Here is a 24963-nt window from a genome sequence, read left to right as displayed (position 1 = left end):
TGTTGCCTTCATGCAAATTGGCATCCGATAAAGGTTTGAGAGCCACAAAGACTGTTTGTGATCGGAGCACAGAGGAGAATAGAAGAGGTTGGGAGGGGTTATGGGGAAAGGAAAGGGACAAAATTCCCATCGGAGGGACCTGGGTGCCATTACGTTGCATTCCTCTCTCTCCTTTTTTATTCTCTCTCCCTTGTTTTCTTCCACCCTTTTCCTCACAGCCATGACCCGGTTATTCATTTGGTTGAGATTAGTCACTGGTTAATTAAGGCACATCCCCCCCCATCTTTATTCTCATTCTCATCTCTCGGTTGTATCGTCTTTTTCATTCATTATCGGTTTTCTTTTCTTCTTCTACTGATGAGACTGAACTAGTGTTGGTATGGGGGTAGGAGGATAGGGAGTGGTGTCAGATTCTGTCTCAGTTAGCTCACAGGACCAGCACAGATAGTGAACATTTCATGTTGAAACGTTAGCTATGGAATTAGTTGGAACCAACGCACCGCTGAGTTCCCTTTTATTCTACATAGTTTACTACAGCACCATGATTTGCCTTGCTGATGATGCACACGCTCCATCATTTCACAGAATGTTCACATTTTGAGATATCCACAGAATTCTTCACTTTTCATACTACCATTCATTCATTTACATCTCCCAGAATTCAGATTCCCTCCAACTATAAAACTCCATAGCCCTTCATTGATTATGCTTTACGTCTGTGTAATTCCAGCCACCTCAGTTAAGTGGAGGTGGATTCCATTAATCAATAGCCAAGTTGAGTGTACATGTAAGAGTTATCTGATTTGAATGCAATACAGTGCAGTGGGCTTATACAATGCTCTAGTGACCTCCATTCCGTGTAGGGCTCTCCTGTTGTGACTTTTAATAGGTTGTTAACCCAACTGGCTGCCGCCTAAGCTTTGAATGAGGGGGGAAAAATGTAATTAATTGTACTGTCATAATTCAATGGAATTCCACGGTTCTCATAATTCCAGCCAGCTCTCAATTTCAGCAGTGCTCCCAAAAAAGTGTAAAACATAGCAAGAGTGGTTGATGGGTCCATGTGCATGTGTGTCTGTGTGTGCGTGTGTATGCCTGCATGTGTGTGGTGGAATTGAGATCGGACGGAGAGACTCATGGCATGACTTTCTTATGACCTTCTCTATTAGCAGAGCCAACTTAGCCCCATGGAGACTCAGCGAGGCCCCTGCAGAGCCACATGTGCCCTGAATGGACCCATTCAATTAACTGGCCATGAATGCTAACCTCTCTTGACCTCCGGTGACCCCAGGTCACGCACCTCCACAATGTCGCTGTGTCGCTATAGGCGTGCATGCGGATGGGGCGGAGCAAAGGGAGGGGTGGTCAGTGGTTTTGTTCCCCTTATGTCCAGCTTGCCCCTGTCTTTCACGGGGAGTGTGTAATAAATTGCTTTGTTGATTTTCAGTTGTGCTGGTTTCAGTTGGAGGCCTGTTAGTACACAGGGTGATAAACTACAGCCAGGTGACCTATCAATTCCTTGGAGAATAGGATATTTCTCCAAAATGTGATCTCTAATATTCATATTCATAAGCGAATAATGAATTATATTTGAAAACATTTCAATTTCCATTTGATTTATTCATATAGTTAAACTTATTTTGTTAAGTTATTGCATCAGTGTCCCATTGGGCACACATTGGCGGGATCAACGTTGATTTGATGTAATTTCATAGAAATGTTGAACCAACGTGGAGTATACGTTTAATTGACACTTGTGCAAAGCGAGCGTGTTCCTGTTTTTCTTCTATAACTATCATTCCAGTATCATAAATACCATCTTCATACTAAACTAGCATCAATGAAAGGGGCAGGTGTTGACAGACCTCTTGGCATTCACACATCCACCTTCTTTAGCAACAGCAGATGAACAGCAATATATGTTTCTCATAACTTTTGAGGATTTTACATTTTGTGCTCGTTGTCTTCAAAGTTGTTTCCGCGGATCGCAATATACAAAATTAGCATGACGCAAGCTGAATAAATGAAAAGGATTTGAAAATAAAAAGCTTGGTAGGCCTATACGCAGTGGTGGAAAAAGTACACAATTGTCAAACTTGAGTAAAAGTCAAGATACCTTAATAGAAAATGACTCAAGTAAAAGTGAAAGTCACCCAGTAAAATACAAAAAATATTTGGTTTTGAATATTCTTAAGTATCAAAAGTAAATGTAATTGCTAAAATATACTCGCTCTGACAGATCCATGGACTACCCAGTCGCCATTGCACTGCACACTGCACTTACCCACCTAGACAAAAATAACGCATATGTGAGGATGCTGTTCATCGACAACAGCTCAGACTTCAACACCATAGTGCCCTATAAGCTCATTTACAAAGCTCACGGCCCTGCGTCTGAACTCCTCCCTTTGCAACTGGGTCCTGGACTTCCTGAGGGGCTGCCCCCAGATGGTGAAGGTAGGCAACATTACCTCCTCGACACTGATTCTCAACACATTGGCCCAACAAGGGTGCATCCTCAGTCCCCTCCTGTACTCCCTGTATACCAACAAATGTATGGCCCCACACAGTTCCAACTCCATCATGAAGTTTGCTGACAACACGACAATGGTAGGCATGATTACCAACAACGACGAGACTGCCTACAGGGAGGAGGTAGGCACTGACAGCATGGTGCTAGGTAAACAACCTCTCCCTCAATGTTAGCAAAACAGTGCAGCTGATTGTGGATTTCAGGAGGAACCAGGCCGGACACGCCTCCATCCTCATCAACGTGGCCGCCGTGGAGACAGTCAATAACTTCAAATTCCTCCGCGTACACATCTCAGAGAAGCTAAAATGGTCTAACCACACAGACACTGTAGTGAAGGAGGCACGACAGTGACTCTTCAACCTCAGGTTGCTGAAGAGATGTGTCCTGTCCCCGAGTGCCCTTTCATTATTTTACTTCACTTAGTCCTGCATGTTGGAGCTCCAAGTCTAACATGCTGACTGCATGTGCGTGTGTCCGCATGCTTGTTGATTTTGTCCATCCCACCAGACGCGATCAGGATACGCAGGTTGAAATATATATATTTTTTTAAAGAACTCTGAACCAACTATATTCATTTGGGGACAGGTGGAACCACATGACACATTCGTGGCCATTTAGCTGGCTACCTTGCTGTTGCTAGCTATTTGTCCTGGGATATAAACATGGAAGAAAGTTTGGATGAAAGGATTGAATAACATGTATGTGTAAATGTATTTGTGCAAAGCTGTGCACGTAACGCGAGCAGTGTAGTCAGCATGTAAGATTTCCAGTGTGCCCTGCAATCACACCTGCAACCCTGTACATGTGACTATTAAACACTCTGAATCTCTGAATTTAACATTCTGAATCTCTGAATTAAACACTGAGTTACGTGGTGGGACAGAAATGAAAACAACATACTTTTGTTGATTTCCCATTAACACTGCTAGCCCTTTCCGGGAGGAAATTCAAGTAAATTACTATAAGTACTCCTAGAGCACCAAGGTAGTTTCCCATTCATTCAAGTGTCCAAACCTCTCCACCCCCCATCTAAACCTATAGAGTATCAGCACCAAACACACAGCAGCTCACTCCTTCTATAGGCCACCAGGCTTATGAAGACTCAGTGCTTGACTTGGACTGAAATAGGTGCCGGTAATAATTTTGTGTGCAGGTAATGTTTATATTTAGGTGCAAGAACTCCACAATACTTTGGGGGATTATATAAGAGGTGCAGGAACTCAAGCTGTAAAAAAAAAATGGAGGTGCCAGTACACTAGACTTACTGCTGTCTTTGGCACTACCGTCCAGCTGGTTCTGACGAAGCTTGAATGACTGAAATCTTGCTAATGATCAATCTTGAAAAAATCCGATGGAGATGCCCTCATCAGTTAGTAGCTCCTCTCCATCCAGGAAGAGCTGGATGTGTCTCTCATCGGCAAAGTGATTCACCTGGATTCTCATCGTAGGTGAAGGGAACTATACACGCTGTAAGAAGTCTGTTTTTTTTGGAAAGAGAGAAAAATATGAAGATTATTCAAGCAATATTTAAAACAGTAAGTTATGAACTGAGCACACCTTACACAGTATCACAGCTTCCTTTGCATTTACTTTATGGTGTCCATCTACTCTGCCCAGACTGGGTGAAAAGGCACTTTGGTGATGGAAATGTAACTTCCTTATGTTATAAAATACATTTTACAAGGCCAAATATGATTATTCACGTTATGAATTGTTCAGTGGGGTCTTTACCACATCATTAAACAAATCAAATCAAATGTTATTTGTCACATACACATGGTTAGCAGATGTTAATGCGAGTGTAGCGAAATGTTTGTGCTTCTAGTTCCGACAATGCAGTAATATCCAACGAGTAATCTAACCTAACAATTTCACAACAACTACCTTATATACACAAGTGTAAAGGAATGAATAAGAATATGTACATTAAAAAATATATATAAATGAGTGATGGTATAGAACGGCATAGGCAAGATGCAGTGGATGGTATAGAGTACAGTATATACATATGAGATGAGTAATGTAGGGTATGTAAACATTATATGAGGTGGCATTGTTTAAAGTGGCTAGTGATACATTTATTACATCAATTTTTCCATTATTAAAGTGGTTGGAGTTGAGTCAGTATGTTGGCAGCAGCCACTCAATGTTAGTGATGGCTGTTTAACAGTCTGATGGCCTTGAGATAGAAGCTGTTTTTCAGTCTCTCAGTCCCTGCTTTGATGCACCTGTACTGACCTCGCCTTCTGGATGATAGCGGGGTGAACAGGCAGTGGCTCGGGTGGTTGTTGTCCTTGATGATCTTATTGGCCTTCCTGTGACATCGGGTGCTGTAGGTGTCCTGGAGGGCAGGTAGTTTGCCACGCTGTCTGTGTGGGTGGACCATTTCAGTTTGTCCGTGATGTGTACGCCGAGGAACTTAAAACTTTCTACCCTCTCCACTACTGTCCCATTGATGTGGATAGGGGGATGCTCCCTCTGCTGTTTCCTGAAGTCCACGATCATCTCCTTTGTTTTGTTGAAGAGTTGTTGAGGTTATTTTCCTGACACCACACTCTGAGGGCCCTCACCTCCTCCCTGTAGGCCGTCTTGTCGTTGTTGGTAATCAAGCCTACCACTGTAGTGTCGTCTGCAAACTTGATGATTGAGTTGGAGGCGTGCATGACCACACAGTCGTGGGTGAACAGGGAGTACAGGAGAGGGCTGAGAACGCACCCTTGTGGGGCCCCAGTGTTGAGGATCAGCGGGGTGGAGATGTTGTTACCTACCTTCACCACCTGGGGGCGGCCCGTCAGGAAGTCCAGGACCCAGTTGCACAGGGCGGGGTAAAGACCCAGGGTCTCGAGCTTGATGACGTGTTTGGAGGGTACTATGGTGTTAAATGCTGAGCTGTAGTCAATGAACAGCATTCTCACATAGGTATTCCTCTTGCCCAGATGGGTTAGGGCAGTGTGCAGTGTGATTGCGATTGCATCGTCTGTGGACCTATTGGGGCGGTATGCAAATTGGAGTGGGTCTATGTTGTCAAGTAGGGTGGAGGTGATATGGTCCTTGACTAGTCTCTCAAAGCACTTCATGATGACGGAAGGGAGTGCTACGGGGCGATAGTCATTTAGCTCCGTTACCTTAGCTTTCTTGGGAACAGGAACAATGGTAGCCCTCTTGAAGCATGTGGGAACAGCAGACTGGGATGAGGATTGATTGAATATGTCCGTAAACACACCAGCCAGCTGGTCTGCGCATGCTCTGAGGACGCAGCTGGGGATGCCGTCTGGGCCTGCAGCCTTGCGAAGGTTGACACGTTTAAATGTTTTACTTACGTCGGCTGCAGTGAAGGAGAGCCTGCAGGTTTTGGTAGCGGGCCGTGTCAGTGGCATTGTATTGTCCTCAAAGCGAGCAAAGAAGTTGTTTAGTCTGTCTGGGAGCAAGCATCCTGGTTTGCTATGGGGCTGGTTTTCCTTTTATAGTCCGTGATTGACTGTAGACCGTGGCCACATACCTCTGGTGTCTGAGCCGTTGAATTGCGACTCTACTTCATCTCTATACTGACGCTTAGCTTGTTTGATTGCCTAGCGGAGGGAATAGCTACACTGTTTGTACTTGGTCATGTTTCCGGTCACCTTGCATTAGCATTATATCCAAAAAGTCAGATTTCGTAACCTAATACATCCAATAATAAGACTGAGCTACAGTACATTGACATAACGGTGCAGGTTTTCATAGCTTTTGAGGATTTTACATTTTGTGGTCGTTGTCTTCAAAGTTGTTTCCACGATCGCAATATGCAAAATTAGCATGACACAAGCTGAATAAATGTAAAAGGCTTTGAAAATGAAAAGCTTGGTTGGCCTATACGCAGTAGGGGGAAAAGTACCCAATTGTCATACTTGAGTAAAAGTAAAGTAAAGTACAGGTACCCCAAAAAATTACTTAAGTAATACTTTAAAGTATTTTTACGTAAGTACTTTACACCACTGCCTATACGCTCAGTACTCCGTTGTCATTTCACAATGGAATTTGTGAGGAATTTAAATAATATGAAAATAAATTAAATATAAAAATACTACATGTCAAGTCTCAAAATCAATATCAATCTTACCTCTATATTGTTTTATGTCAGGCGGATTCGAGAAGAAAGATGACCAGTTCAGCTGTAGCGAGTCTGTCAGGTAGCCAATAGCTTTAATTATTACACAGCATCCAGCCTAGCTGACGAGATGCAATTTTCCTGATTTGTGACCACCTTTCTTCTCTGGCCTCAATTGATTTAGTCACTCTAATTCTGGTCATACTACAAGGGTAAAACTATGGCTGTGACAATACCAGTATCTCAATATTTTTCCCATGGCCAAAATGAAAACATGAAGCAGACTCTTTAGTCCTTTAAAAACCTGCTGTATGTAAACTATTGTGTGCTACAGCTTGTAAATAAATAAATGTGATTCTGGATGACAACATAATGATGTTTGTTTCCAACATCAAGGCTGTTCTCCTAAAGAAGTTAAATCCGCTTTATGTTTTGTTTCCTTGTCACGATACTAATTGAGTATCGCGATACTGGATATTTCCCAGCCCTAGTAAAAACTCCAATAACTTCTGAACTGATTATGATGGAAACATGAGGTTTGGACTATTGGTGTTCCGTGAGGATTATATACACAATTTATATATTATTTTAGTCATTGGTCAAAAGATGCATTTTTGATTGGACACCCTAACAACTGCATGATTTATTTGTCTGCAGGGAATTACACACCCTGACTGTGACGTACAGCCCACTGGTGCTTTGGTTCAGCAGCACTGTTCTTAATTCTTCACATGTAGCCCCATATTTGGTGAGGGTGCCTCGACATATACAGGCACCATGGTCTTATCCCAGGAAGGAGGGGACAGGTGGACAGCTGTTTACTGAATAGGCGCTAATGCTGAAGTACATAATTGAGCTTTATTGTGCCGATTCAAATATAGAAAGTAATTATGATGATTATGATTATGGTAGCCTAACTATTTCATTTTCCACCGTTTCTAGAAACATGGTTAGTAATACCTTTGGAAAAAATAATTGCATATGCACATGCAAATCAAGTTTGATGACATTGAATCAAAGGCCACATTCAAAGGATCACAGTCAATTCAAATCAAATGTATTTATATAGCCCTTCGTACATCAGCTGATATCTCAAAGTGCTGTACAGAAACCCAGCCTAAAACCCCAAACAGCAAACAATGCAGGTGTAAAAGCACGGTGGCTAGGAAAAACTCCCTAGAAAGGCCAAAACCTAGGAAGAAACCTAGAGAGGAACCAGGCTATGTGGGGTGGCCAGTCCTCTTCTGGCTGTGCCGGGTAGAGATTATAACAGAACATGACCAAGATGTTCAAATGTTCATAAATGACCAGCATGGTCGAATAATAATAAGGCAGAACAGTTGAAACTGGAGCAGCAGCACAGTCAGGTGGACTGGGGACAGCAAGGAGTCATCATGTCAGGTAGTCCTGGGGCACGGTCCTAGGGCTCAGGTCCTCCGAGAGAGAGAGAAAGAAAGAGAGAATTAGAGAGAGCATATGTGGGGTGGCCAGTCCTCTTCTGGCTGTGCCGGGTGGAGATTATAACAGAACGTGGCCAAGATGTTCAAATGTTCATAAATGACCAGCATGGTTGAATAATAGTAAGGCAGAACAGTTAAAACTGGAGCAGCAGCATGGCCAGGTGGACTGGGGACAGCAAGGAGTCATCATGTCAGGTAGTCCTGGGACATGGTCCTAGGGCTCAGGTCCTCCGAGAGAGAGAAAGAAAGAGAGAAGGAGAGAATTAGAGAACGCACACTTAGATTCACACAGGACACCGAATAGGACAGGAGAAGTACTCCAGATATAACAAACTGACCCTAGCCCCCCGACACATAAACTAATGCAGCATAAATACTGGAGGCTGAGACAGGAGGGGTCAGGAGACACTGTGGCCCCATCCGAGGACACCCCGGACAGGGCCAAACAGGAAGGATATAACCCCACCCACTTTGCCAAAGCACAGCCCCCACACCACTAGAGGGATATCTTCAACCACCAACTTACCATCCTGAGACAAGGCCGAGTATAGCCCACAAAGATCTCCGCCACGGCACAACCCAAGGGGGGCGCCAACCCAGACAGGCCGACCACAACAGTGAATCAACCCACCCAGGTGACGCACCCCCCCAGGGACGGCATGAGAGAGCCCCAGTAAGCCAGTGACTCAGCCCCGTAACAGGGTAGAGGCAGAGAATCCCAGTGGAAAGAGGGGAATCGGCCAGGCAGAGACAGCAAGGGCGGTTCGTTGCTCCAGAGCCTTTCCGTTCACCTTCCCACTCCTGGGCCAGACTACACTCAATCATATGACCCACTGAAGAGATGAGTCTTCAGTAAAGACTTAAAGGTTGAGACCGAGTTTGCGTCTCTGACATGGGTAGGCAGACCGTTCCATAAAAATGGAGCTCTATAGGAGAAAGCCCTGCCTCCAGCTGTTTGCTTAGAAATTCTAGGGACAATTAGGAGGCCTGCGTCTTGTGACCGTAGCGTACGTGTAGGTATGTACGGCAGGACCAAATCAGAGAGATAGGTAGGAGCAAGCCCATGTAATGCTTTGTAGGTTAGCAGTAAAACCTTGAAATCAGCCCTTGCTTTGACAGGAAGCCAGTGTAGAGAGGCTAGCACTGGAGTAATATGATCAATTTTTTTGGTTCTAGTCAGGATTCTAGCAGCCGTATTCAGCACTAACTGAAGTTTATTTAGTGCTTTATCCGGGTAGCCAGAAAATAGAGCATTGCAGTAGTCTAAACTAGAAGTGACAAAAGCATGGATTAATTTTTCTGCATCATTTTTGGACAGAAAGTTTCTGATTTTTGCAATGTTACGTAGATGGAAAAAAGCTGTCCTCGAAATGGTCTTGATATGTTCTTCAAAAGAGAGATCAGGGTCCAGAGTAATTGCCAATGCAGATATGATTTATAATGATTTTTTATTTTTAGCACCAAAATATTCCATTCAAAATCTGGATTAATATCATTTAAATTGATGGATTATGGAAAGCTTAAAATAGGATAATTAATACACATTTAGACGAAAAATACAGCTAAGAGAAACAAACTTGGAAGTTTTAACAATAATATTACAATCAAATTCAATAATAGGCCAACATGTTAATTGCAGGCATTTGGACAGAGTGAGATTATTGGGGTAAAATTATCATGGCCTCTGCCCATTGGCTACCAGGTTGTTGGAACGATATTGAGACCATCAGGGCCCTTTGGAGGTTAGGGGTCCTAGCCAGCTATGGCCTCCTATGGCGCTCAACTGATGTCAGATCCCCTAGACCCCAATCTAAAGTAGAACATAATGAGTTAATAAAGTCCTCAGAGTTTTACATTCTCCTTTGGGAATTTTCCCCTGCTTATTATTTGTTGGAGTGTTTAGTGTTGTTCATAATTCTAGTGAATTCTAATTGTGTTTCCCCCTGTAGCATGTCAGTAAAGGAAAATTATCTCTGCATTTGAACAACAGCATAAACACACCTCTTTCACTTTTGCATGTCAAAAACTGAGTGACCACACCTGCACATGCTGCCACTGTTTTGAACAGATTATACTATTTAGAACAAGCAGCATTGGGTGACTGGTCATCACTAGTTACCACAGCTAGAAATTCATAAAATCTGCCTATTTCTACAATTTATCTTCTTAAAATTTGATTTTGAACCTTAGCTTCACCCTAAAATTAACCACACTGCCAACCTTATGCCCAACCTTAAATGCATTTTTGTTTTCATGAACGATAGCCAATGTCGACTTTGTGGCTGTGATAACCAGGGAGAACGCTACAAGCACTCAGTGGAAACCAGGGAGAATGCTACAAGCACGCAGATGCAAAGTGAAAACATTATCTTATTGGGTATAGCTAGCTAACATAATGTCACAAAGCATGATGCACTAGTCAGTAAACTTTCATTCTGAAATAACGTTTTCAGAGTTAGTCAGATATTAGCTAAGAAAGACTTGAAATTGGCATGGGAGCTAATTGGCTAGCAAGGTACCAATTAGCTATAGCTAGCTAGCTAACTGCTTATCAAAGGTAGATAACTGGTTAATTTGACAAAAAAGGGTTTTACCAAACTATTTCTCAATGTTTCAAAATGACTGTAACTGGCTAATTAATTTGATTATGCTTTGTGATGCACCCGGTTTTATGCTGTTTTAGTCCACACAGCATGTCACCCTGTCACTTACAGTAGAACCTGATGTACAGTGAAACAAAATTGGCCATGCTCTTTTGTCCTACTAGATCTGCAATGGAAAGGTTCTAGCCCAGATAAAACAATGAGACGGACATTTCACCGAATGTATAAATGTGAAGCAACCGCTTGGCGTTTCCACTCACTACCGCATATGGTGGTGAGAGGAAGCCCCGTGGCTGGCAGTGGGAGAAGATGGAACCAGATGGATTTTGGCCTACATTCTGCAAATGTTCTCATCGATGAAATATTTGATCTTAATACAGTTTTCTGTCCCCAAAGCTAGAATCTGTTATGAACAGAGTGGACTAGCTTTTGTAGACTTTACCCTTTTCCAGGTTTCCAAAAATGGCATTGTTTAGTAGAAGTACAAGGGCAAATTCAGTTATTGCACACGCACACTTCACAGAGTAGGCATTTTCCTAATGGAAATATGCAAATACATGCTAAAACACGCCAATTGAATCTTGCTAGCTCGTGCTTGACTCTGCCCCCCTCCTTGCTTGTTCTGCCCACTGTGACTCATTTGTTCCCATTGGAAATGACAGCCTGTGGTCTATCTTGTGTTAGTTATAAAGATCTTTGGTTCTAGCTAGTGTATCCCTCGGCTTCTGTTCTTTGACTCGTTGGGTGTAGTTTATCGGGTCCCAGGCTCCCATGACTGTTATAATGATTTATTTACAACTTGCTTTTTTGCTTTAGCGTCATCTGTCATCTAAATTCAGCAAAAAATAAATGTCCCTTTTTCAGGACCCTGTCTTTCAAAGATAATTCGTAAAAATCCAAATAACTTCACAGATATTCATTGTAAAGGGTTTAAACACTGTATCCCATGCTTGTTCAATGAACCATAAACAATTAATGAACATGCACCTGTGGAACGGTCGTTAAGACACTAACAGCTTACAGACAGTAGGCAATTAAGGTCACAGTTATGAAAACTTAGGACATTAAAGAGGCCTTTCTACTGACTCTGAAAAACACCAAAAGAAAGATGCCCAGGGGCCCTGCTCATCTGCGTGAATGTGTCTTGGGCATGCTGCAAGGAGGCATGAGGACTGCAGATGTTGCCAGGGAAATAAATTGCAACGTCAGTACTGTGAGACGCCTAAGACAGCGCTACAGGGAGACAGGACGGACAGCTGATCGTCCTTGCAGTGGCAGACCACGTTTAACAACACCTGCACAGGATTGGTACATCCGAACATCACACCTGCGGGACAGGTACAGGATGGTAACAACAACTGCCCGAGTTACACCAGGAACGCACAATCCCTCCATCAGTGCTCAGACTGTCCGCAATAGGCTGAGAGAGGCTGGACTGAGGGCTTGTAGGCCTGTTGTAAGGCAGGTCCTCACCAGACATCACCGGTAACAACGTCACCTATGGGCACAAACCCACCGTCGCTGGACCAGACAGGGCTGACAAAAAGTGCTCTTCACTGACGATTCACGGTTCTGTCTCACCAGGGGTGATGGTCGGATTCGCGTTTATCGTCAAAGGAATGAGCATTACACAGAGGCCTGTACTCTGGAGGGGGATCGATTTCGAGGTGGAGGGTCTGGGGCGGTGTCACAGCATCATCGGACTGAGCTTTTCCTCATTGCAGGCAATCTCAACGCTGTGCCTTACATGGAAGACATTCTTATCCCTCATGTGGTACCCTTCCTGCAGGCTCATTCCAGCATGACAATGCCACCAGCCATACTGCTCGTTCTGTGTGCGATTTCCTGCAAGATAGGAATGTCAGTGTTCTGCCATGGCCTGCAAAGAGCCCGGATCTTAATCCCATTGCGCATGTCTGGGACCTGTTGGATCAGAGGGTGAGTTCTAGGGCCATTTCCCCCAGACATGTCCGGGAACTTGCAGGTGCCCTGGTTGAATACAGTTGCGGAGAGTCCATGAATCCTAGATTCAGATCATTCAGGCGAGAAAAAACATCACCCAGATAGGCCAGTCGTGTGAGAAACTCATCATCATGCAAGCAGTGAAAATGTGAAAATGATGGTCAGTAAAGAAAACTTTCAGCTAAATGTGTCAATACTCTGCCCCTTGATAACCAGTGCACTTCTTTTGTATGTTGTAAAAGCTTTACATGGTCGCTGCCCATATCATTGCATAGTGCAGAAAATACACGACAGTTCAGGGGCCTTGATTTAACAAAGTTAACCTTTTTCACTGTAATGTCCTAAACTTTCCCTTGGCAGCAAGAGCCTCTCGGTGGATGCTGCAGTGTACCCAAGTGTCGGGGGTAACTGCTTGGACGCGCGTTACCACTCCACTATGTCTCCCTGTCATGGCATTTGCGCAACAAGTACAGATACCAACATGAGCAGCAACTACTTTTGGCTACATACAGACCGTTGGTGGAATTCCCGCGAGACTAACGGTTTATGTGATTGGATGTTAATTATTTTACTTGGCTACCTGTATTTGACATTGTGTTGTTATTTCGCTGAACACTAGATGGTTTAATTTTCTTTTTGGCAGTGAAAGGAGGCTACTCAGGCGAGAGAAAAAAATGTATAGCCCATTTGGAAAATATAAATGTACTGTTTGAAAATGTGAAGAACAAAAAGTGAATGTGAGTCACATTTTTATTTGGCATAACCAAATAAAATGAACTGGCTCCGGGCACTTTTAACGAGGCATGTAAGACACATGTTAAAGGCTGCGTTTACATAGGCAGCCCAATTCGGATCTGCTTTTCTACTAGTTGTTTTTTTGACGGTTTAGATCTTTTCACAACAGCTCTTTTTCAGCTGATCTGATTGATTAAAATTGAATATGGCTGCCTGTCTAAATGCAGCCGAAGACAGCTGCTTCCCTAGGCTGTTTGATCCCAGAAAGTGTTAATCATGTGGTATATGAAGAAAAAAAACATTCTGATTTCGGGCATTAACGCTGAGGTATTTACGGGCTCAATTAAATATTCAGGAACGGATTAAAGGAACAAAACTACTCCAAATGTCCAATGAACAAGATAAAATAATAACATGTAAAATAATATATATATATCACATTTGAAAGATTTATTTCTCCCAAAATGCGTTACAAGTATTATTCAATTATCATTTAAATTCACAGCAATGACATTTTCTCCAGTGTAACAAAGTCGGCACCATTTCGTCCCCTGTAGCAAATAATCCGTTTGATTCAGTGGTTTGTCTGTAGTGGTGAAGCTAGTCGTTTAAATTATATCACATTTTATGTTGTCTAAACATTTATGTACAATACACAACTGTACATAATTGTACATTAACAACTCTAATCTACCCAATACATTGCATAGTATAGAAATAGAAGAAAAGGAGAATCCTGACCCAGAATGAATATTCAATCGTCAAAACTCTACTATCCACCCAATACATTGCATAGTATAGAAATAGAAGAAAAGGAGAATCCTGACCCAGAATGAATATTCAATCGTCAAAACTCTACTATCTACCCAATACATTGCATAGTATAGAAATAGAAGAAAAGGAGAATCCTGACCCAGAATGAATATTCAATCGTCAAAACTCTACTATCTACCCAATACATTGCATAGTATAGAAATAGAAGAAAAGGAGAATCCTGACCCAGAATGAATATTCAATCGTCAAAACTCTACTATCTACGCATAGTGTTAGTCTGGAATACTTAACATTTTTAATGATGGACTTGCTTCTATAAAAGTGATTGTCTATTCATGAAAACATCAGCGATCTACATTAATAACAGGTACAATTTTCTTTGGTTTTAATATAGAATTTACAACACAGAGGCCTACTGTGAATTAGCCTTTCCCTTAGTCAATCGGATGTTTAAAAATGGTTCAACGTGTAATTCCCTGAACATTGGTGCATGTAACATCTCTTAGAAGAGCGGAGAAGCCCCCCAAAATCCTAAAAACACTCAATTAAAATTAGCTTAATCCATTGTTTTTGCATCATCAAACAGGTTTCACTAGTCCTATCCAAATTCTCAGACCATGATTCAAGTCTACAGCTCTGTCATATACTGTAGCTTCATTGGATCATCTAGGAACATAACATAAGGCAGCTGGTAGGAGGTATATCCATGGCCCATGCTGCTTGGAGGATAGCATGCTTCTGTCTGGTGTAAACACATTATGGGTTACCTTGAGATTGTTTTCTTCTGAGAGTAAAAGGCACTTCTGCTGATGGTCTGGAGTATTTGAACACACACTACCACCATATTAGTGAATCAGATATGGTCATTGGCACATTGAAAAATGGCAGACATACACAAGCACCATGTGCTGCCACATCCTGGTTGTACAATCTACTATGTGTGGATCTCAAGTGTGTGTGTGTGTGTGTGTGTGTGTGTGTGTGTGTGTTTATGCGTTGAGCTTTTCTGCCTCGTCCGGTGTCCTGACAGTGGTCAACTCCTCATGTGAGCCCTCCTCACCAGGCAGCTGAGAGATAAATGGAAAGAGATAATTATGTAGTGGATGATTTATTTAGACCATGTTTTCACCTTATCGAGTCATAAAAATGCAAGTATACCTATTTCCTAACTAATTTCAAGACATTCCTAAATCTGTATATTTTTTTAATCAAGAGAATCGTCAATTACTGATTTTGCATGCATTGACCATGTGAAATGGCACCACCTGGTGTTCTGAGGGTGACTGCTTTGCTTATGATGAAAAGCAGTTTTTTGAGTTCATTAACCAAATGCAAGCATGACACCTTGTGGCCACATATCATATTGCATAACATTGGGCCCAAATGCATGCCATCGTTGGCAATCTTTAACCCTTTATGGGCCTGAATGGCCCTGCACTCTCACACAAACACTATGTACAAATCAGTGAGTCCTGTGTGTCCATTCATCCATACAAAGTGACTGGGTGTAGTAGCTAAACTTACCTCCCAGTAGATGCCATCCTCAAAACAGATGGTGTCAGGAGGAGCACCATAGATTGGCAGCTTCAGAATAAAACCTACAATAAAAAGGACATGATACAATTACACACAGACACAAGGGACAATATACAGGGACAAAAGAGCATAGTTCTAATATCACCATGCATTTGTGAAACAAACCAGTCAAGACAATGACTATATGTGCTTACAACACGTAGGTAATATTTAAATCCCCTTATCCTCTAGCTAGTCCCTCTACATACCGGTGATAAGACCACCCAGGAGGGCAATGCCGAGGGTGACAGCCAGGGAGATGGCCTGTCGTATGCCCTGGAACGAGGCCTCCACATCACCAGAATGGATGTCAGGGAACACATCAGCCATCCTGCATCACAGAGAGTAGAGAGTATTGAATGAAACTGTTGTGTGAATGCACGCTTTGACGGGAGTCTGTCTGTTGCGCAACAGTGGGAGCTTCACCATAAAACCAGTAGAGGGCACACTTTCCCAACTTGTCAAAAAAAGGCAGACTAACCCATCTCCATAGACGTCCTTGGTTGCCAGAGCAGCAGTAACTGCTCCAACGATGGCTCCCAGGACTCCAGGCATGCCGTGCAGGTTGTGGACACCACATGTGTCCTGTATCTTCAGCTTTTGTTCCAGGATAGGCTGAGAGGACAGGGGTGGAAAGTTGCCAGTGCCATGAGTGCGGGCGTTTGTGATGTCTATGTACCCTAGCACCCTCATGTCCTTCAAAAAGGTGCCATATACACATAAGTGGATGTGTTTCTCAACATGACTGTTTGTGTTGTAAGTAGATACGCTTGTTCTGTTGGCATCATTAACGGTCATATCCTACTGATACCCCTTGAGAGGACATTCTGGGCTTTTCAATGATTTCTCATGTGGGAGTGTGACCTGGATAACTTTCTCTTTGTTTGTCAAAATGGCTGCCAACACAATTATCACATTTTATGTGTGTGTAATTGTGTAATTATCATTTTTTTTGTGAGTTTGATATTCAATTGCTTATAGTAAGTAAATATCTCAGGAATAGTTTGGTGAGTTTTCAGAGCAGTGCACTAATTTCTCAAATAATAGCTTAATTATGTCCTCTGTAAAACAAATGTACCTACTGTACTCATTTACTGTAATGTGAATTGTTTTCTTTTTCTGTAATACGTTTTTTTCCCCCCAAACACTTCTTATGTAATATAATTTATTTTTAATTGCAGATATGTTTTATTGCTAGGTCTCAGGAGGATAATACATTTTCATTTCCATACACTTCTGTCCTATATCCTGTCTTACTAATGGCAGGTTGGTCTTACCGAGAGGAACTTGAAGCCCAGCACAGAGATGGTTCCAGCCAGGAAGCCCACAATCATGGAGCCAAAAGGAGTGAGCATCATTTCACCAGCAGTTCCCACAGCAACCCCCCCGGCAAGGGCAGCGTTCTGGATGTGCACCTAAAGAGAGGAGAGAGACGTTTTTTAAATGCTATTCAAAATGGTTGATTGTCAGAGTCCAGTCATACGTTTATGTTAATTATCACTGTTCTCAAATTTTGCACGGTACCAATGTCAAGGAACGAGAAGGTAGGATGAATGATGTAATACTTGAATAATAAAAAAATCCCAACCAATGCAGCATTGTGTGACAATTTGGTATCGCCATCATGCAAAGTGGGGGTGTGCGAGTGTGTAGAGTTCAAATCACATTTTCTTGGTCACATACACATATTTAGCAGATGTTATTGCGGGTGTAGTGAAAATCTTGTCAGATTGCAGACAGATTTGATGATATGCTGTGGACACACTACCCTTTCAACAACTATGAGATCATCTGAGCTGATTCGAACGGTACTACTATCACCAGGTCATGTGCTATGTTCACTGACTCCCTCCATTGAATAGAAAAGACAACTTCAGATTGATTGCCATCTAGACAGGAATGTACCGTCTTGATTTCAGAACGAGATGTAGATGACAGCCATGTCCTCAAGGGACATAGCAACTAGATATTTTGTCTGGCTCACATGACTGTATACTCTAAAGGTAGATAGTAACTATGGTGTGATGCTTCAGCGTGCATTTTTGGGGAATGGTTTCCAATTCTTAAATCGTATCTTGTGAGAAAGTTTGAGGATTCATAGTTTGATAGTTTAGAATAGATCAATCAAATCTAAACTAGAAAAGTATATTTACTGAAGAAAATGTGTGTGCTTGTTTTAAAGCATTTATGTTTTTGAAATAAGTTACAGAAGTGGTTGTGATGGTAGTGACTGGTTATAGTTGAAAACGTGGGTAGATTAAAAGATTGATTGATTGGTAGGATAGCCTGAACACGTGAAAGTTGACTTGGTGTCTAGCTTGAACGGTTCAAGAGTTACTGTTGGTGAGCTAAACACTATCAAAACGTTTTTCAAGCAATCTATGTTGGTGCAGTCTGCACATTTGGAAGTTTCATGTTAATATCTTAAAAGCGCTAGAGCGAGGGGAGTAAATATAACAATAATGATAATAATGTAAGTATGTAAGAAATCTAGAGTTGTGTTAAACTTTCACCAAGCACGTCTGACTACAGCTGTTGACAAGAGTTGAAATACCTGTCTGTATATGCAAACATACTGCATGATGCTTCAGTTTGCCAATAAGGATTTAATCCCAAAGGAGTCATGATTCATTCCAAATATTTACTTACATGTATAACATCTAATAGGGTTACAGTATATCTAGTAGGCCTATGACGCAAAATACAGTTGAACCAGATTGTATTGACAACAAACACAGGGAAAAATCTTCCTTCCCCTACCATGCCTAGTCCCTAACTCCCACTTGAAATGATCTGGGAAGACCACTTTAAGCCCCTCGTTTCCACTGCATAGTCCCTGTAGAATCCTACTTCTCCCTACTTTGTCTCCCCAAGTCTGCATCACCTGTCTAGCCCTATACTACTTTTAGGGACCTGATTTTCCTCTTAAGTCCCCACACTGTACTAGCTCCCTCACCATATCGAGCTTGCCATCATGAGCCACAACGGCAGACAGGCCGTAGGTGGCCAGGGTGCAGGCAGCCAGGGAATAGTAGGTGTTCATAGCCGTGCGGTGCTGGTCGTCTCCGTGGGCCGTCACAGCAGAGTTGAAGCTAGGCCAGAACATCCACAGGTAGATGGTGCCTGAGCAGTCAGTGAAAAATAAGTATTAGCATACCGGTATGTAATATAGTCCTTTAGTTTAGCAAGCTTACAGGTAAGGTTTATTTCCTGGGGAGGTGGATGTACTCTTAATTATGACACAGATTCCCATACATTGGCATGCATTGTATGTACAGTCAAAACACAACTGGCATCTTCAGAAAATGAGGGTTAAGTTGTCCGACTTGTTGATGGTGGCTATTTGTATCTAATGTACAGGCTTCCTGCTTACGACGAGCAGGAGGTATTCTTACCAATCATGGCGAAGAGGTCAGAGTGGTAGACAGAGCAGTTCTTGTGTTTGCTCTTGTCCAGGTTGGGGCGGTAGAGAACACGAGCCACCATCAGGCCAAAGTAAGCTCCAAAGGTGTGAATGGTCATGGAGCCACCAGCATCCTTGGCCTAAAGGTGGAAATTATCTAATTTAAGGGGTGTAAAAATCTTCGTCTTAAAGTAAATTATTCAAGAGTGATGAGAAAGCCTAATAGGAGAGTAGGCATAATAGTACGTAAAAAAGCAGTTTTACTGTAGGTTTGTATACAGACATATACAGGAAGACATGAATTGTACATTTAATGGTACACCTAAACACACACACATACTCACTCACCCCCAGAACAGTAAGCACAATGAACTCATTGACTGCGAACAGGGTGACTTCAATCACAGACATGACCAGCAGCTGGACTGGACTGGTCTTCCCCAGGACCGCCCCAAACGAGATGAGCACTGAGCCTGTGCAGAAGTCAGCGTTGATCATACTGCAGGAGGGACAAACAACTCTTAATGATAGGGTTTATTATGGGATGCACTACAGTATACACTTACACCCGTATGATATGCCATGTATACACATCACATGTATCTGCTGGTGTGTTGTGTTTATTGTAGTAAGGAAATGTAGGTTAGTGTGTGCATGAGCCCTACCTCTCTATTCCGACGTGGATCTTGCCCCCATGCATGCCGTGGACGAAGCCCTGCATGAGAGTTGCCCACTGCAGAGCGAAGGCCGCAATGAGGAAGTTGAAGCCCACACTGCTAAATCCATAACGTTGCAGGAACGTCATGAGGAAACCAAAGCCAATGAAGATCATCACGTGCACATCCTGAAAGCCTGAACAAAGGAAGAGAACACATTATAGATTATTTTATTGCGTTGGATGCACATTCTCACTATTCAACTGCCTGTGTGGTCAGTCTCGTAAACACATTAACAATCCCCTTCTTATGGTTTGGTGAGAAAGACTATTTCTTTTATGACAGTAGTATAGCAGTATCTTTCTAAGTTGGTGACTTCTCCACGAAACACCAACAATCCCTTTTAGTCAACATTTTGTGATTTAAATTGAGCGGGACAGGGGGCTTTGGGAACCTCAGTTGGCCTACATAGAAGGACACAGAGAAGTTACCCTGTGCCTGATAGCTCCATTCAACCTGCTTTCTGGCCTTGTTAACCCAGCCTACTACACCTCCCTCTGCCCACTGAACGTATTCATCCACATGGCACTGGGGAGTAGGGACAATATCTCTTGGTCGTTGCCTGGCAACTGATCGTTGGCATGGAGGATATTTCCACTGCCAAACTCCCCATTGGCAGGTTGGCCCAAATACTCCCCCTAGAAGGACGCCTACAGAGCGGTGAGAAAATGTAACATGCACACACACGGGCAACACCAGTGAGTAGGTAAATAAATTATTTTTAAAATTGCACACATTGACATTTATTGTAAAAGACCTAAAGGTAATCTATTACCTGTGCTCATGAGCCAACATACAGACCAGTTTTAACCTAATGACTACCTTACAGTTCTCTTAATTCTGACTGTATCTTTCAATCAAGAGATCATTTGCTTTCTAGACATGTGTCAAGTGGAGCAGCCATAATTCTAAGGGAGATGGTAGGCTTCTACTACATGTTGACATACCATAGCAAATCTCTTATATCATAGCAATGAGGTCAACCTACACACCCAGACAATATAGAGCAGCAGAGGGAGAATTATATTGTGACATTTGGTGGTCTCAATTTTATTCACGGGACTTCCTATTGGTGCACAAAACTTATCATGGGGCTAATAGTAAAGACATGTATTTTAACAGTAAACATGTATTACCTTTTAATGTGGCATGAACACATCCAGTGATGATGTTTTCACTTGTCAAACAAATCACCTTCAAAAGTAGGCTACCTGCACATCCACTCCAAAATAATTCATGATCCAAACACTGCCTGTGCCCCCCCCCCCCCCCCCCTCATTTGATGAAGGGATAGATACATCTGTTACAAAACACCGAAGTCTAATGATATTTGGTGATTGTCGCCTACACTCTTGTAGCCTGAATTACATTATGCGTATTGCTGACAAATGGGGACGCAAATACAGTTATGTCTGTCCCGAGCTCATCCGCAGGGGAAATTGAGCGCCCAGTTGAAACAATGTTGCAAGTTCGCTAAAGGGTTGGACCCAGTCGATACCATGTTGCAAGTTTGCTAGCGAAATCTCATGGCAATATGGAAAGATGAATGCGCTTGAAAGAACCTGAATCAACTATCACTGGTTTAAACCATGACAGAGAGGTGGGGGTGTTCCTTTAATTTGGAATAAGCTTCTATTTTAATATGTATAAATGTAATATATTTTAGCAGTACAAAATTGTATTTTAAACCAATAGGAGAATGGTTAAATAAGAGTCCCCCCAAAGTGTGACATTTGTTGCAGTTAGGGGAGCTCATGTCTCAATCGGGGGCTGAGCCCCCCGTAATTTGTTTTACTACACCTTAAACGTTTGAAGATTCAAACATGACATGATCAATGAGAGTAGTCAGATGTGCACCTGTTACTGTATGTGAGTTTCATTCTTGAAGGTGATCTTCCATTCAGCAGTGAAGCTGACGGGTTAAAGATCTAAAATAATTACTTCTGATGGACTTTTAGTGCTTCCTCTTTCAAATTTACCCAACCTTGAACAGGTTTCTACTTTGTCGAAATCAGTGTACTCAATCACTCAATAGCTTGAGGCAAGAGCATAAATAGTGAGCCTGGCATAACATGCATCAGCAGCTTCACCTGCTTAAGGGAAGGTCCAATCTGCATGTGCTCAATTGATTGAAAGCTCAAAAGAGTCACAGACTTCAACCTCAAAGTTGAATTGAATTCAAAGTCAAACGGACATGATCCAACTCTCAGAGATTCATGTAATTAAACTCCCAAAGTTTCCCATGACTCCCGTAGCCTGGTCAACCACACTGACCACAGTGGTCAGTATGATTGACCAGGCTATGACTCCCCAGCCTTAACAAGGGAAAACTGGAAACCATGCTACTAGCCAAAGTGGCTGATAGCTCAACTTGGTTCCTTAATGACCTTTTTGTGCCACACAGTCTTTTTCTCTTGCTTTCTCGCTCTCCCTAACTCTCTTTCTGTGTATATACATCCATATGACAAGCCTTGCTGGCATGACAATAAACACAAATCAGACTGCCAAAGCAAACGTTTCCTTCTCTCTAAAAACAATCACTCTCTCCCTCCTAACCCTCCCTCCCACCTTCTGTTCCCCACTCAACTTTTTCCCTTCACGTTCCTCCCCCCGGTGCCCCTTTCTCACGCAGAAGCCCCTATCCCCCTGGCCGTTCACTAATTAGATAGTGATGGGGGGAATGTGAAAATTAAACATTCCTCCTACACATTCCCATGTCTGTATATCAGACATTCCCATACTCTTTCTACCCTGGGGCTTACCTGCACCCATCCACCTGCATGACACAGTATAGGGACAGTATTGGGAAAGCCTCAAGGTGTGGTGACAGGTAGGACTAGTTGCACACAGGAACTTTCAACAAGGCTAAGAATTGGACACACCCAATACCTCCACCACCTCCCCCAACAGTCTTCCGTTGCATTTCATTACTGATCTGTTAAGGTGGAACAGCAATGTTCAGAGGAGGAAAAGTATACCTTTGCCCTTGGTGACTGATTGGATACCCACTACAACAGACATGCTATAACCTATTCAGAGACCACATTTCCTTCCCTCTTGCTGTTCAAAGTAGCCTATGAGTTAGAGGGTTTTGACGCTAATCAAAAAAACATTGACATAAAGATCTGAGATACTAAACGGTTAAATCAAAGGACAGAAATCTCTCCCCATGCCGGATTTGTTTCCATATTGACATTGGAGAACTTAACTCTCCCTCTCCTCCCACTTGACAAAGAGCTTCTAGTTTCCAGTTATTTTCAGTGGACCGCAGACAGACGGAATGCAATCACTTAAGCACATTGTCTGTTTTCAGGTCTCCGTATGTCTCCAATATGTACTGTGTTGACTGTTGATGTATATTGTACACCACAACACAAAGCAAAACAGAGCATATCAAGTATAAAACTGACAATGAGAATGATGTATTTGGTACATCAGTGAACTAGAGTGCACTGTCACAGAAAGTAAAACAAGTTCACCCAAAAACATTTGGCAACCAAACCCTCCTCTAATTAGGAAACAAATGAACCATTTGTTGCTTTGCTGCTTGCAGCCAAATGTCAAAGCAAAAGAGGGAAAACTCACATTGAACACTGAGGAGCTCAGGGGTCGTAGGGGTGAGTGGGGTAAGTTGATACATTTTTTACATTCAGCATTACTCCGTCAAGGGAAATATAGTATTCTTTCTAACAAAATAACCCATGACCTCTTCCTAAATATTTGGTCATATTATTCATTTTATGGTTTCCTAGAAACAAGGGTGGCTCAACTTACCCCACTCTGCCCTATATATCAAAGGGTCTCGGAGTGGGAATGCTAATCTACAGCATTGAGCACAGATCAAACGTAAAACAGAGTTGCTTTGCCCCTCTACAAACCCTTACAAACAGCTCACCTCAATTTCTCATGACCATTCCCACCCACCTCCAATCTCCTCCACACAACCATATTGTAAGTACGTAACATCACAAAGAAAGCCAGATGGGCTAGACTCCCTAGGTGGGAAGACAATATCCAAACACAGCCCTGGAGCAAGACATGGCATAACACAAAAGGAAAATAAATTATTTCCGATTTAGTCGTCAGATTCGTTTGAGCTTCAGACAACTTTTCTGTCATGTTCATTGTCTTGACATACATGTATGGCATGAATGACACAAGACACTTGCCTAAACAACCAACATATCTGCTTCTGCTACCATGCAAGTCTCAGACACATAGACAAAGCATAACAAAGAAGGAAAAGAACAATCCTTTCATTTCTATAGATGGACTCCACATCCCCCATCCTCTCCACCCTCACAAGGAAATAGTTACCTTTATCCACAGATTTAGGGTCAGATCATCATACTACCTAATCATAACCATAACCATTAAAAGGAGGAAAACGTATCTGACCCTGTATCAGTGGTTAGGGATGTCTACTACCCCACCTGTCTCGTTACCCCAACCCTACCCCTCTCGCAGCGGTCACTCACTGGGGTAGCGGTAGTAAAAGTCGTTGTCGTAGTTGGAAGAGCCATTGGCGATTTCCTTGTGCCAGAGCTTGGCGTCTGTCTCATCGTCGTACTGGACTAGAGTGCCGAAGAGGATGATGATGATCACCTCCAGGATGATGCAGGCCATGGGCAGCTTCAGCCGCAAGTTAGTTGCCGAATTCGTCATGGCTGTGGGGTTACCTGGGTGTTCTCCTGGCTCTGCACTATGGCCTTAGGGGTGAATGGTTCAAAGTTCAACTCAGCTCCAGAGCGGGGAACACAGCAACATACACTAACACTCACAAGCACTGGTGGCTGCAGTGATGCGATGGGAGAGTGGGAGTGCAGGGAGTGAGGACTCAAGCTGACACATGAGTTGGTCTGACTTAATTAGTGCGTTTTGGTTGCAAATGTTCATGCCCACCACCTTTCTGTATGCCTCCAATCATAGGCTGCAAGATAACCTCAGCTCCTCCCCTTCACTATTGCTGCTGTTAAGGTGGTCTGAAATGAGGTAGGACTCCTTAAAATGATCAGTTACTCCTCTAGATTCATAGAGAAGAAAAATTACCCATTAAAAGCTATTTTCATGGGGTTACCCTTCATATTGAAATAATAAAAAATAAAAAAAGCTTTT

General features: G+C 42.6%; 1 protein-coding gene across 1 annotated transcript; it reads right to left on the bottom strand.

The window, feature by feature from the left end:
* Positions 1-13815: 13815 nt before the first annotated feature.
* Positions 13816-24725, bottom strand: rhbg (Rh family B glycoprotein). The gene is made up of 10 exons (XM_029679668.2): positions 24327-24725; positions 19798-19984; positions 19481-19631; positions 19125-19272; positions 18686-18852; positions 17007-17144; positions 16211-16344; positions 15939-16060; positions 15679-15752; positions 13816-15221 (listed from the first exon to the last, which is right to left on the bottom strand). The coding sequence occupies exons 1-10, from the start codon at positions 24511-24513 to the stop codon at positions 15144-15146; spliced, it is 1386 nt and encodes a 461-aa protein (XP_029535528.1). The 5' UTR covers positions 24514-24725; the 3' UTR covers positions 13816-15143.
* Between the last annotated feature and the right edge of the window lie 238 nt (positions 24726-24963).

This window comes from Oncorhynchus nerka, linkage group LG14 (genome assembly GCF_034236695.1).
Source record: "Oncorhynchus nerka isolate Pitt River linkage group LG14, Oner_Uvic_2.0, whole genome shotgun sequence".
Lineage (NCBI taxonomy): Eukaryota > Metazoa > Chordata > Actinopteri > Salmoniformes > Salmonidae > Oncorhynchus > Oncorhynchus nerka.
This window is presented reverse-complemented; position numbering and strand designations above follow the sequence as displayed.

Bases quoted from the DNA above. Each gene is read 5' to 3' on its own strand.
- rhbg (XM_029679668.2), bottom strand. From the start codon at position 24,513: ATGACGAATTCGGCAACTAACTTGCGGCTGAAGCTGCCCATGGCCTGC. The intron at 19,273-19,480 runs GTGAGTGAGTAT...TTCCACCTTTAG, and splicing joins TTGTGCTTACTGTTCTGGGG to GCCAAGGATGCTGGTGGCTC. The intron at 15,753-15,938 runs GTATGTAGAGGG...TTTTTATTGTAG, and splicing joins CCTGGGTGGTCTTATCACCG to GTTTTATTCTGAAGCTGCCA.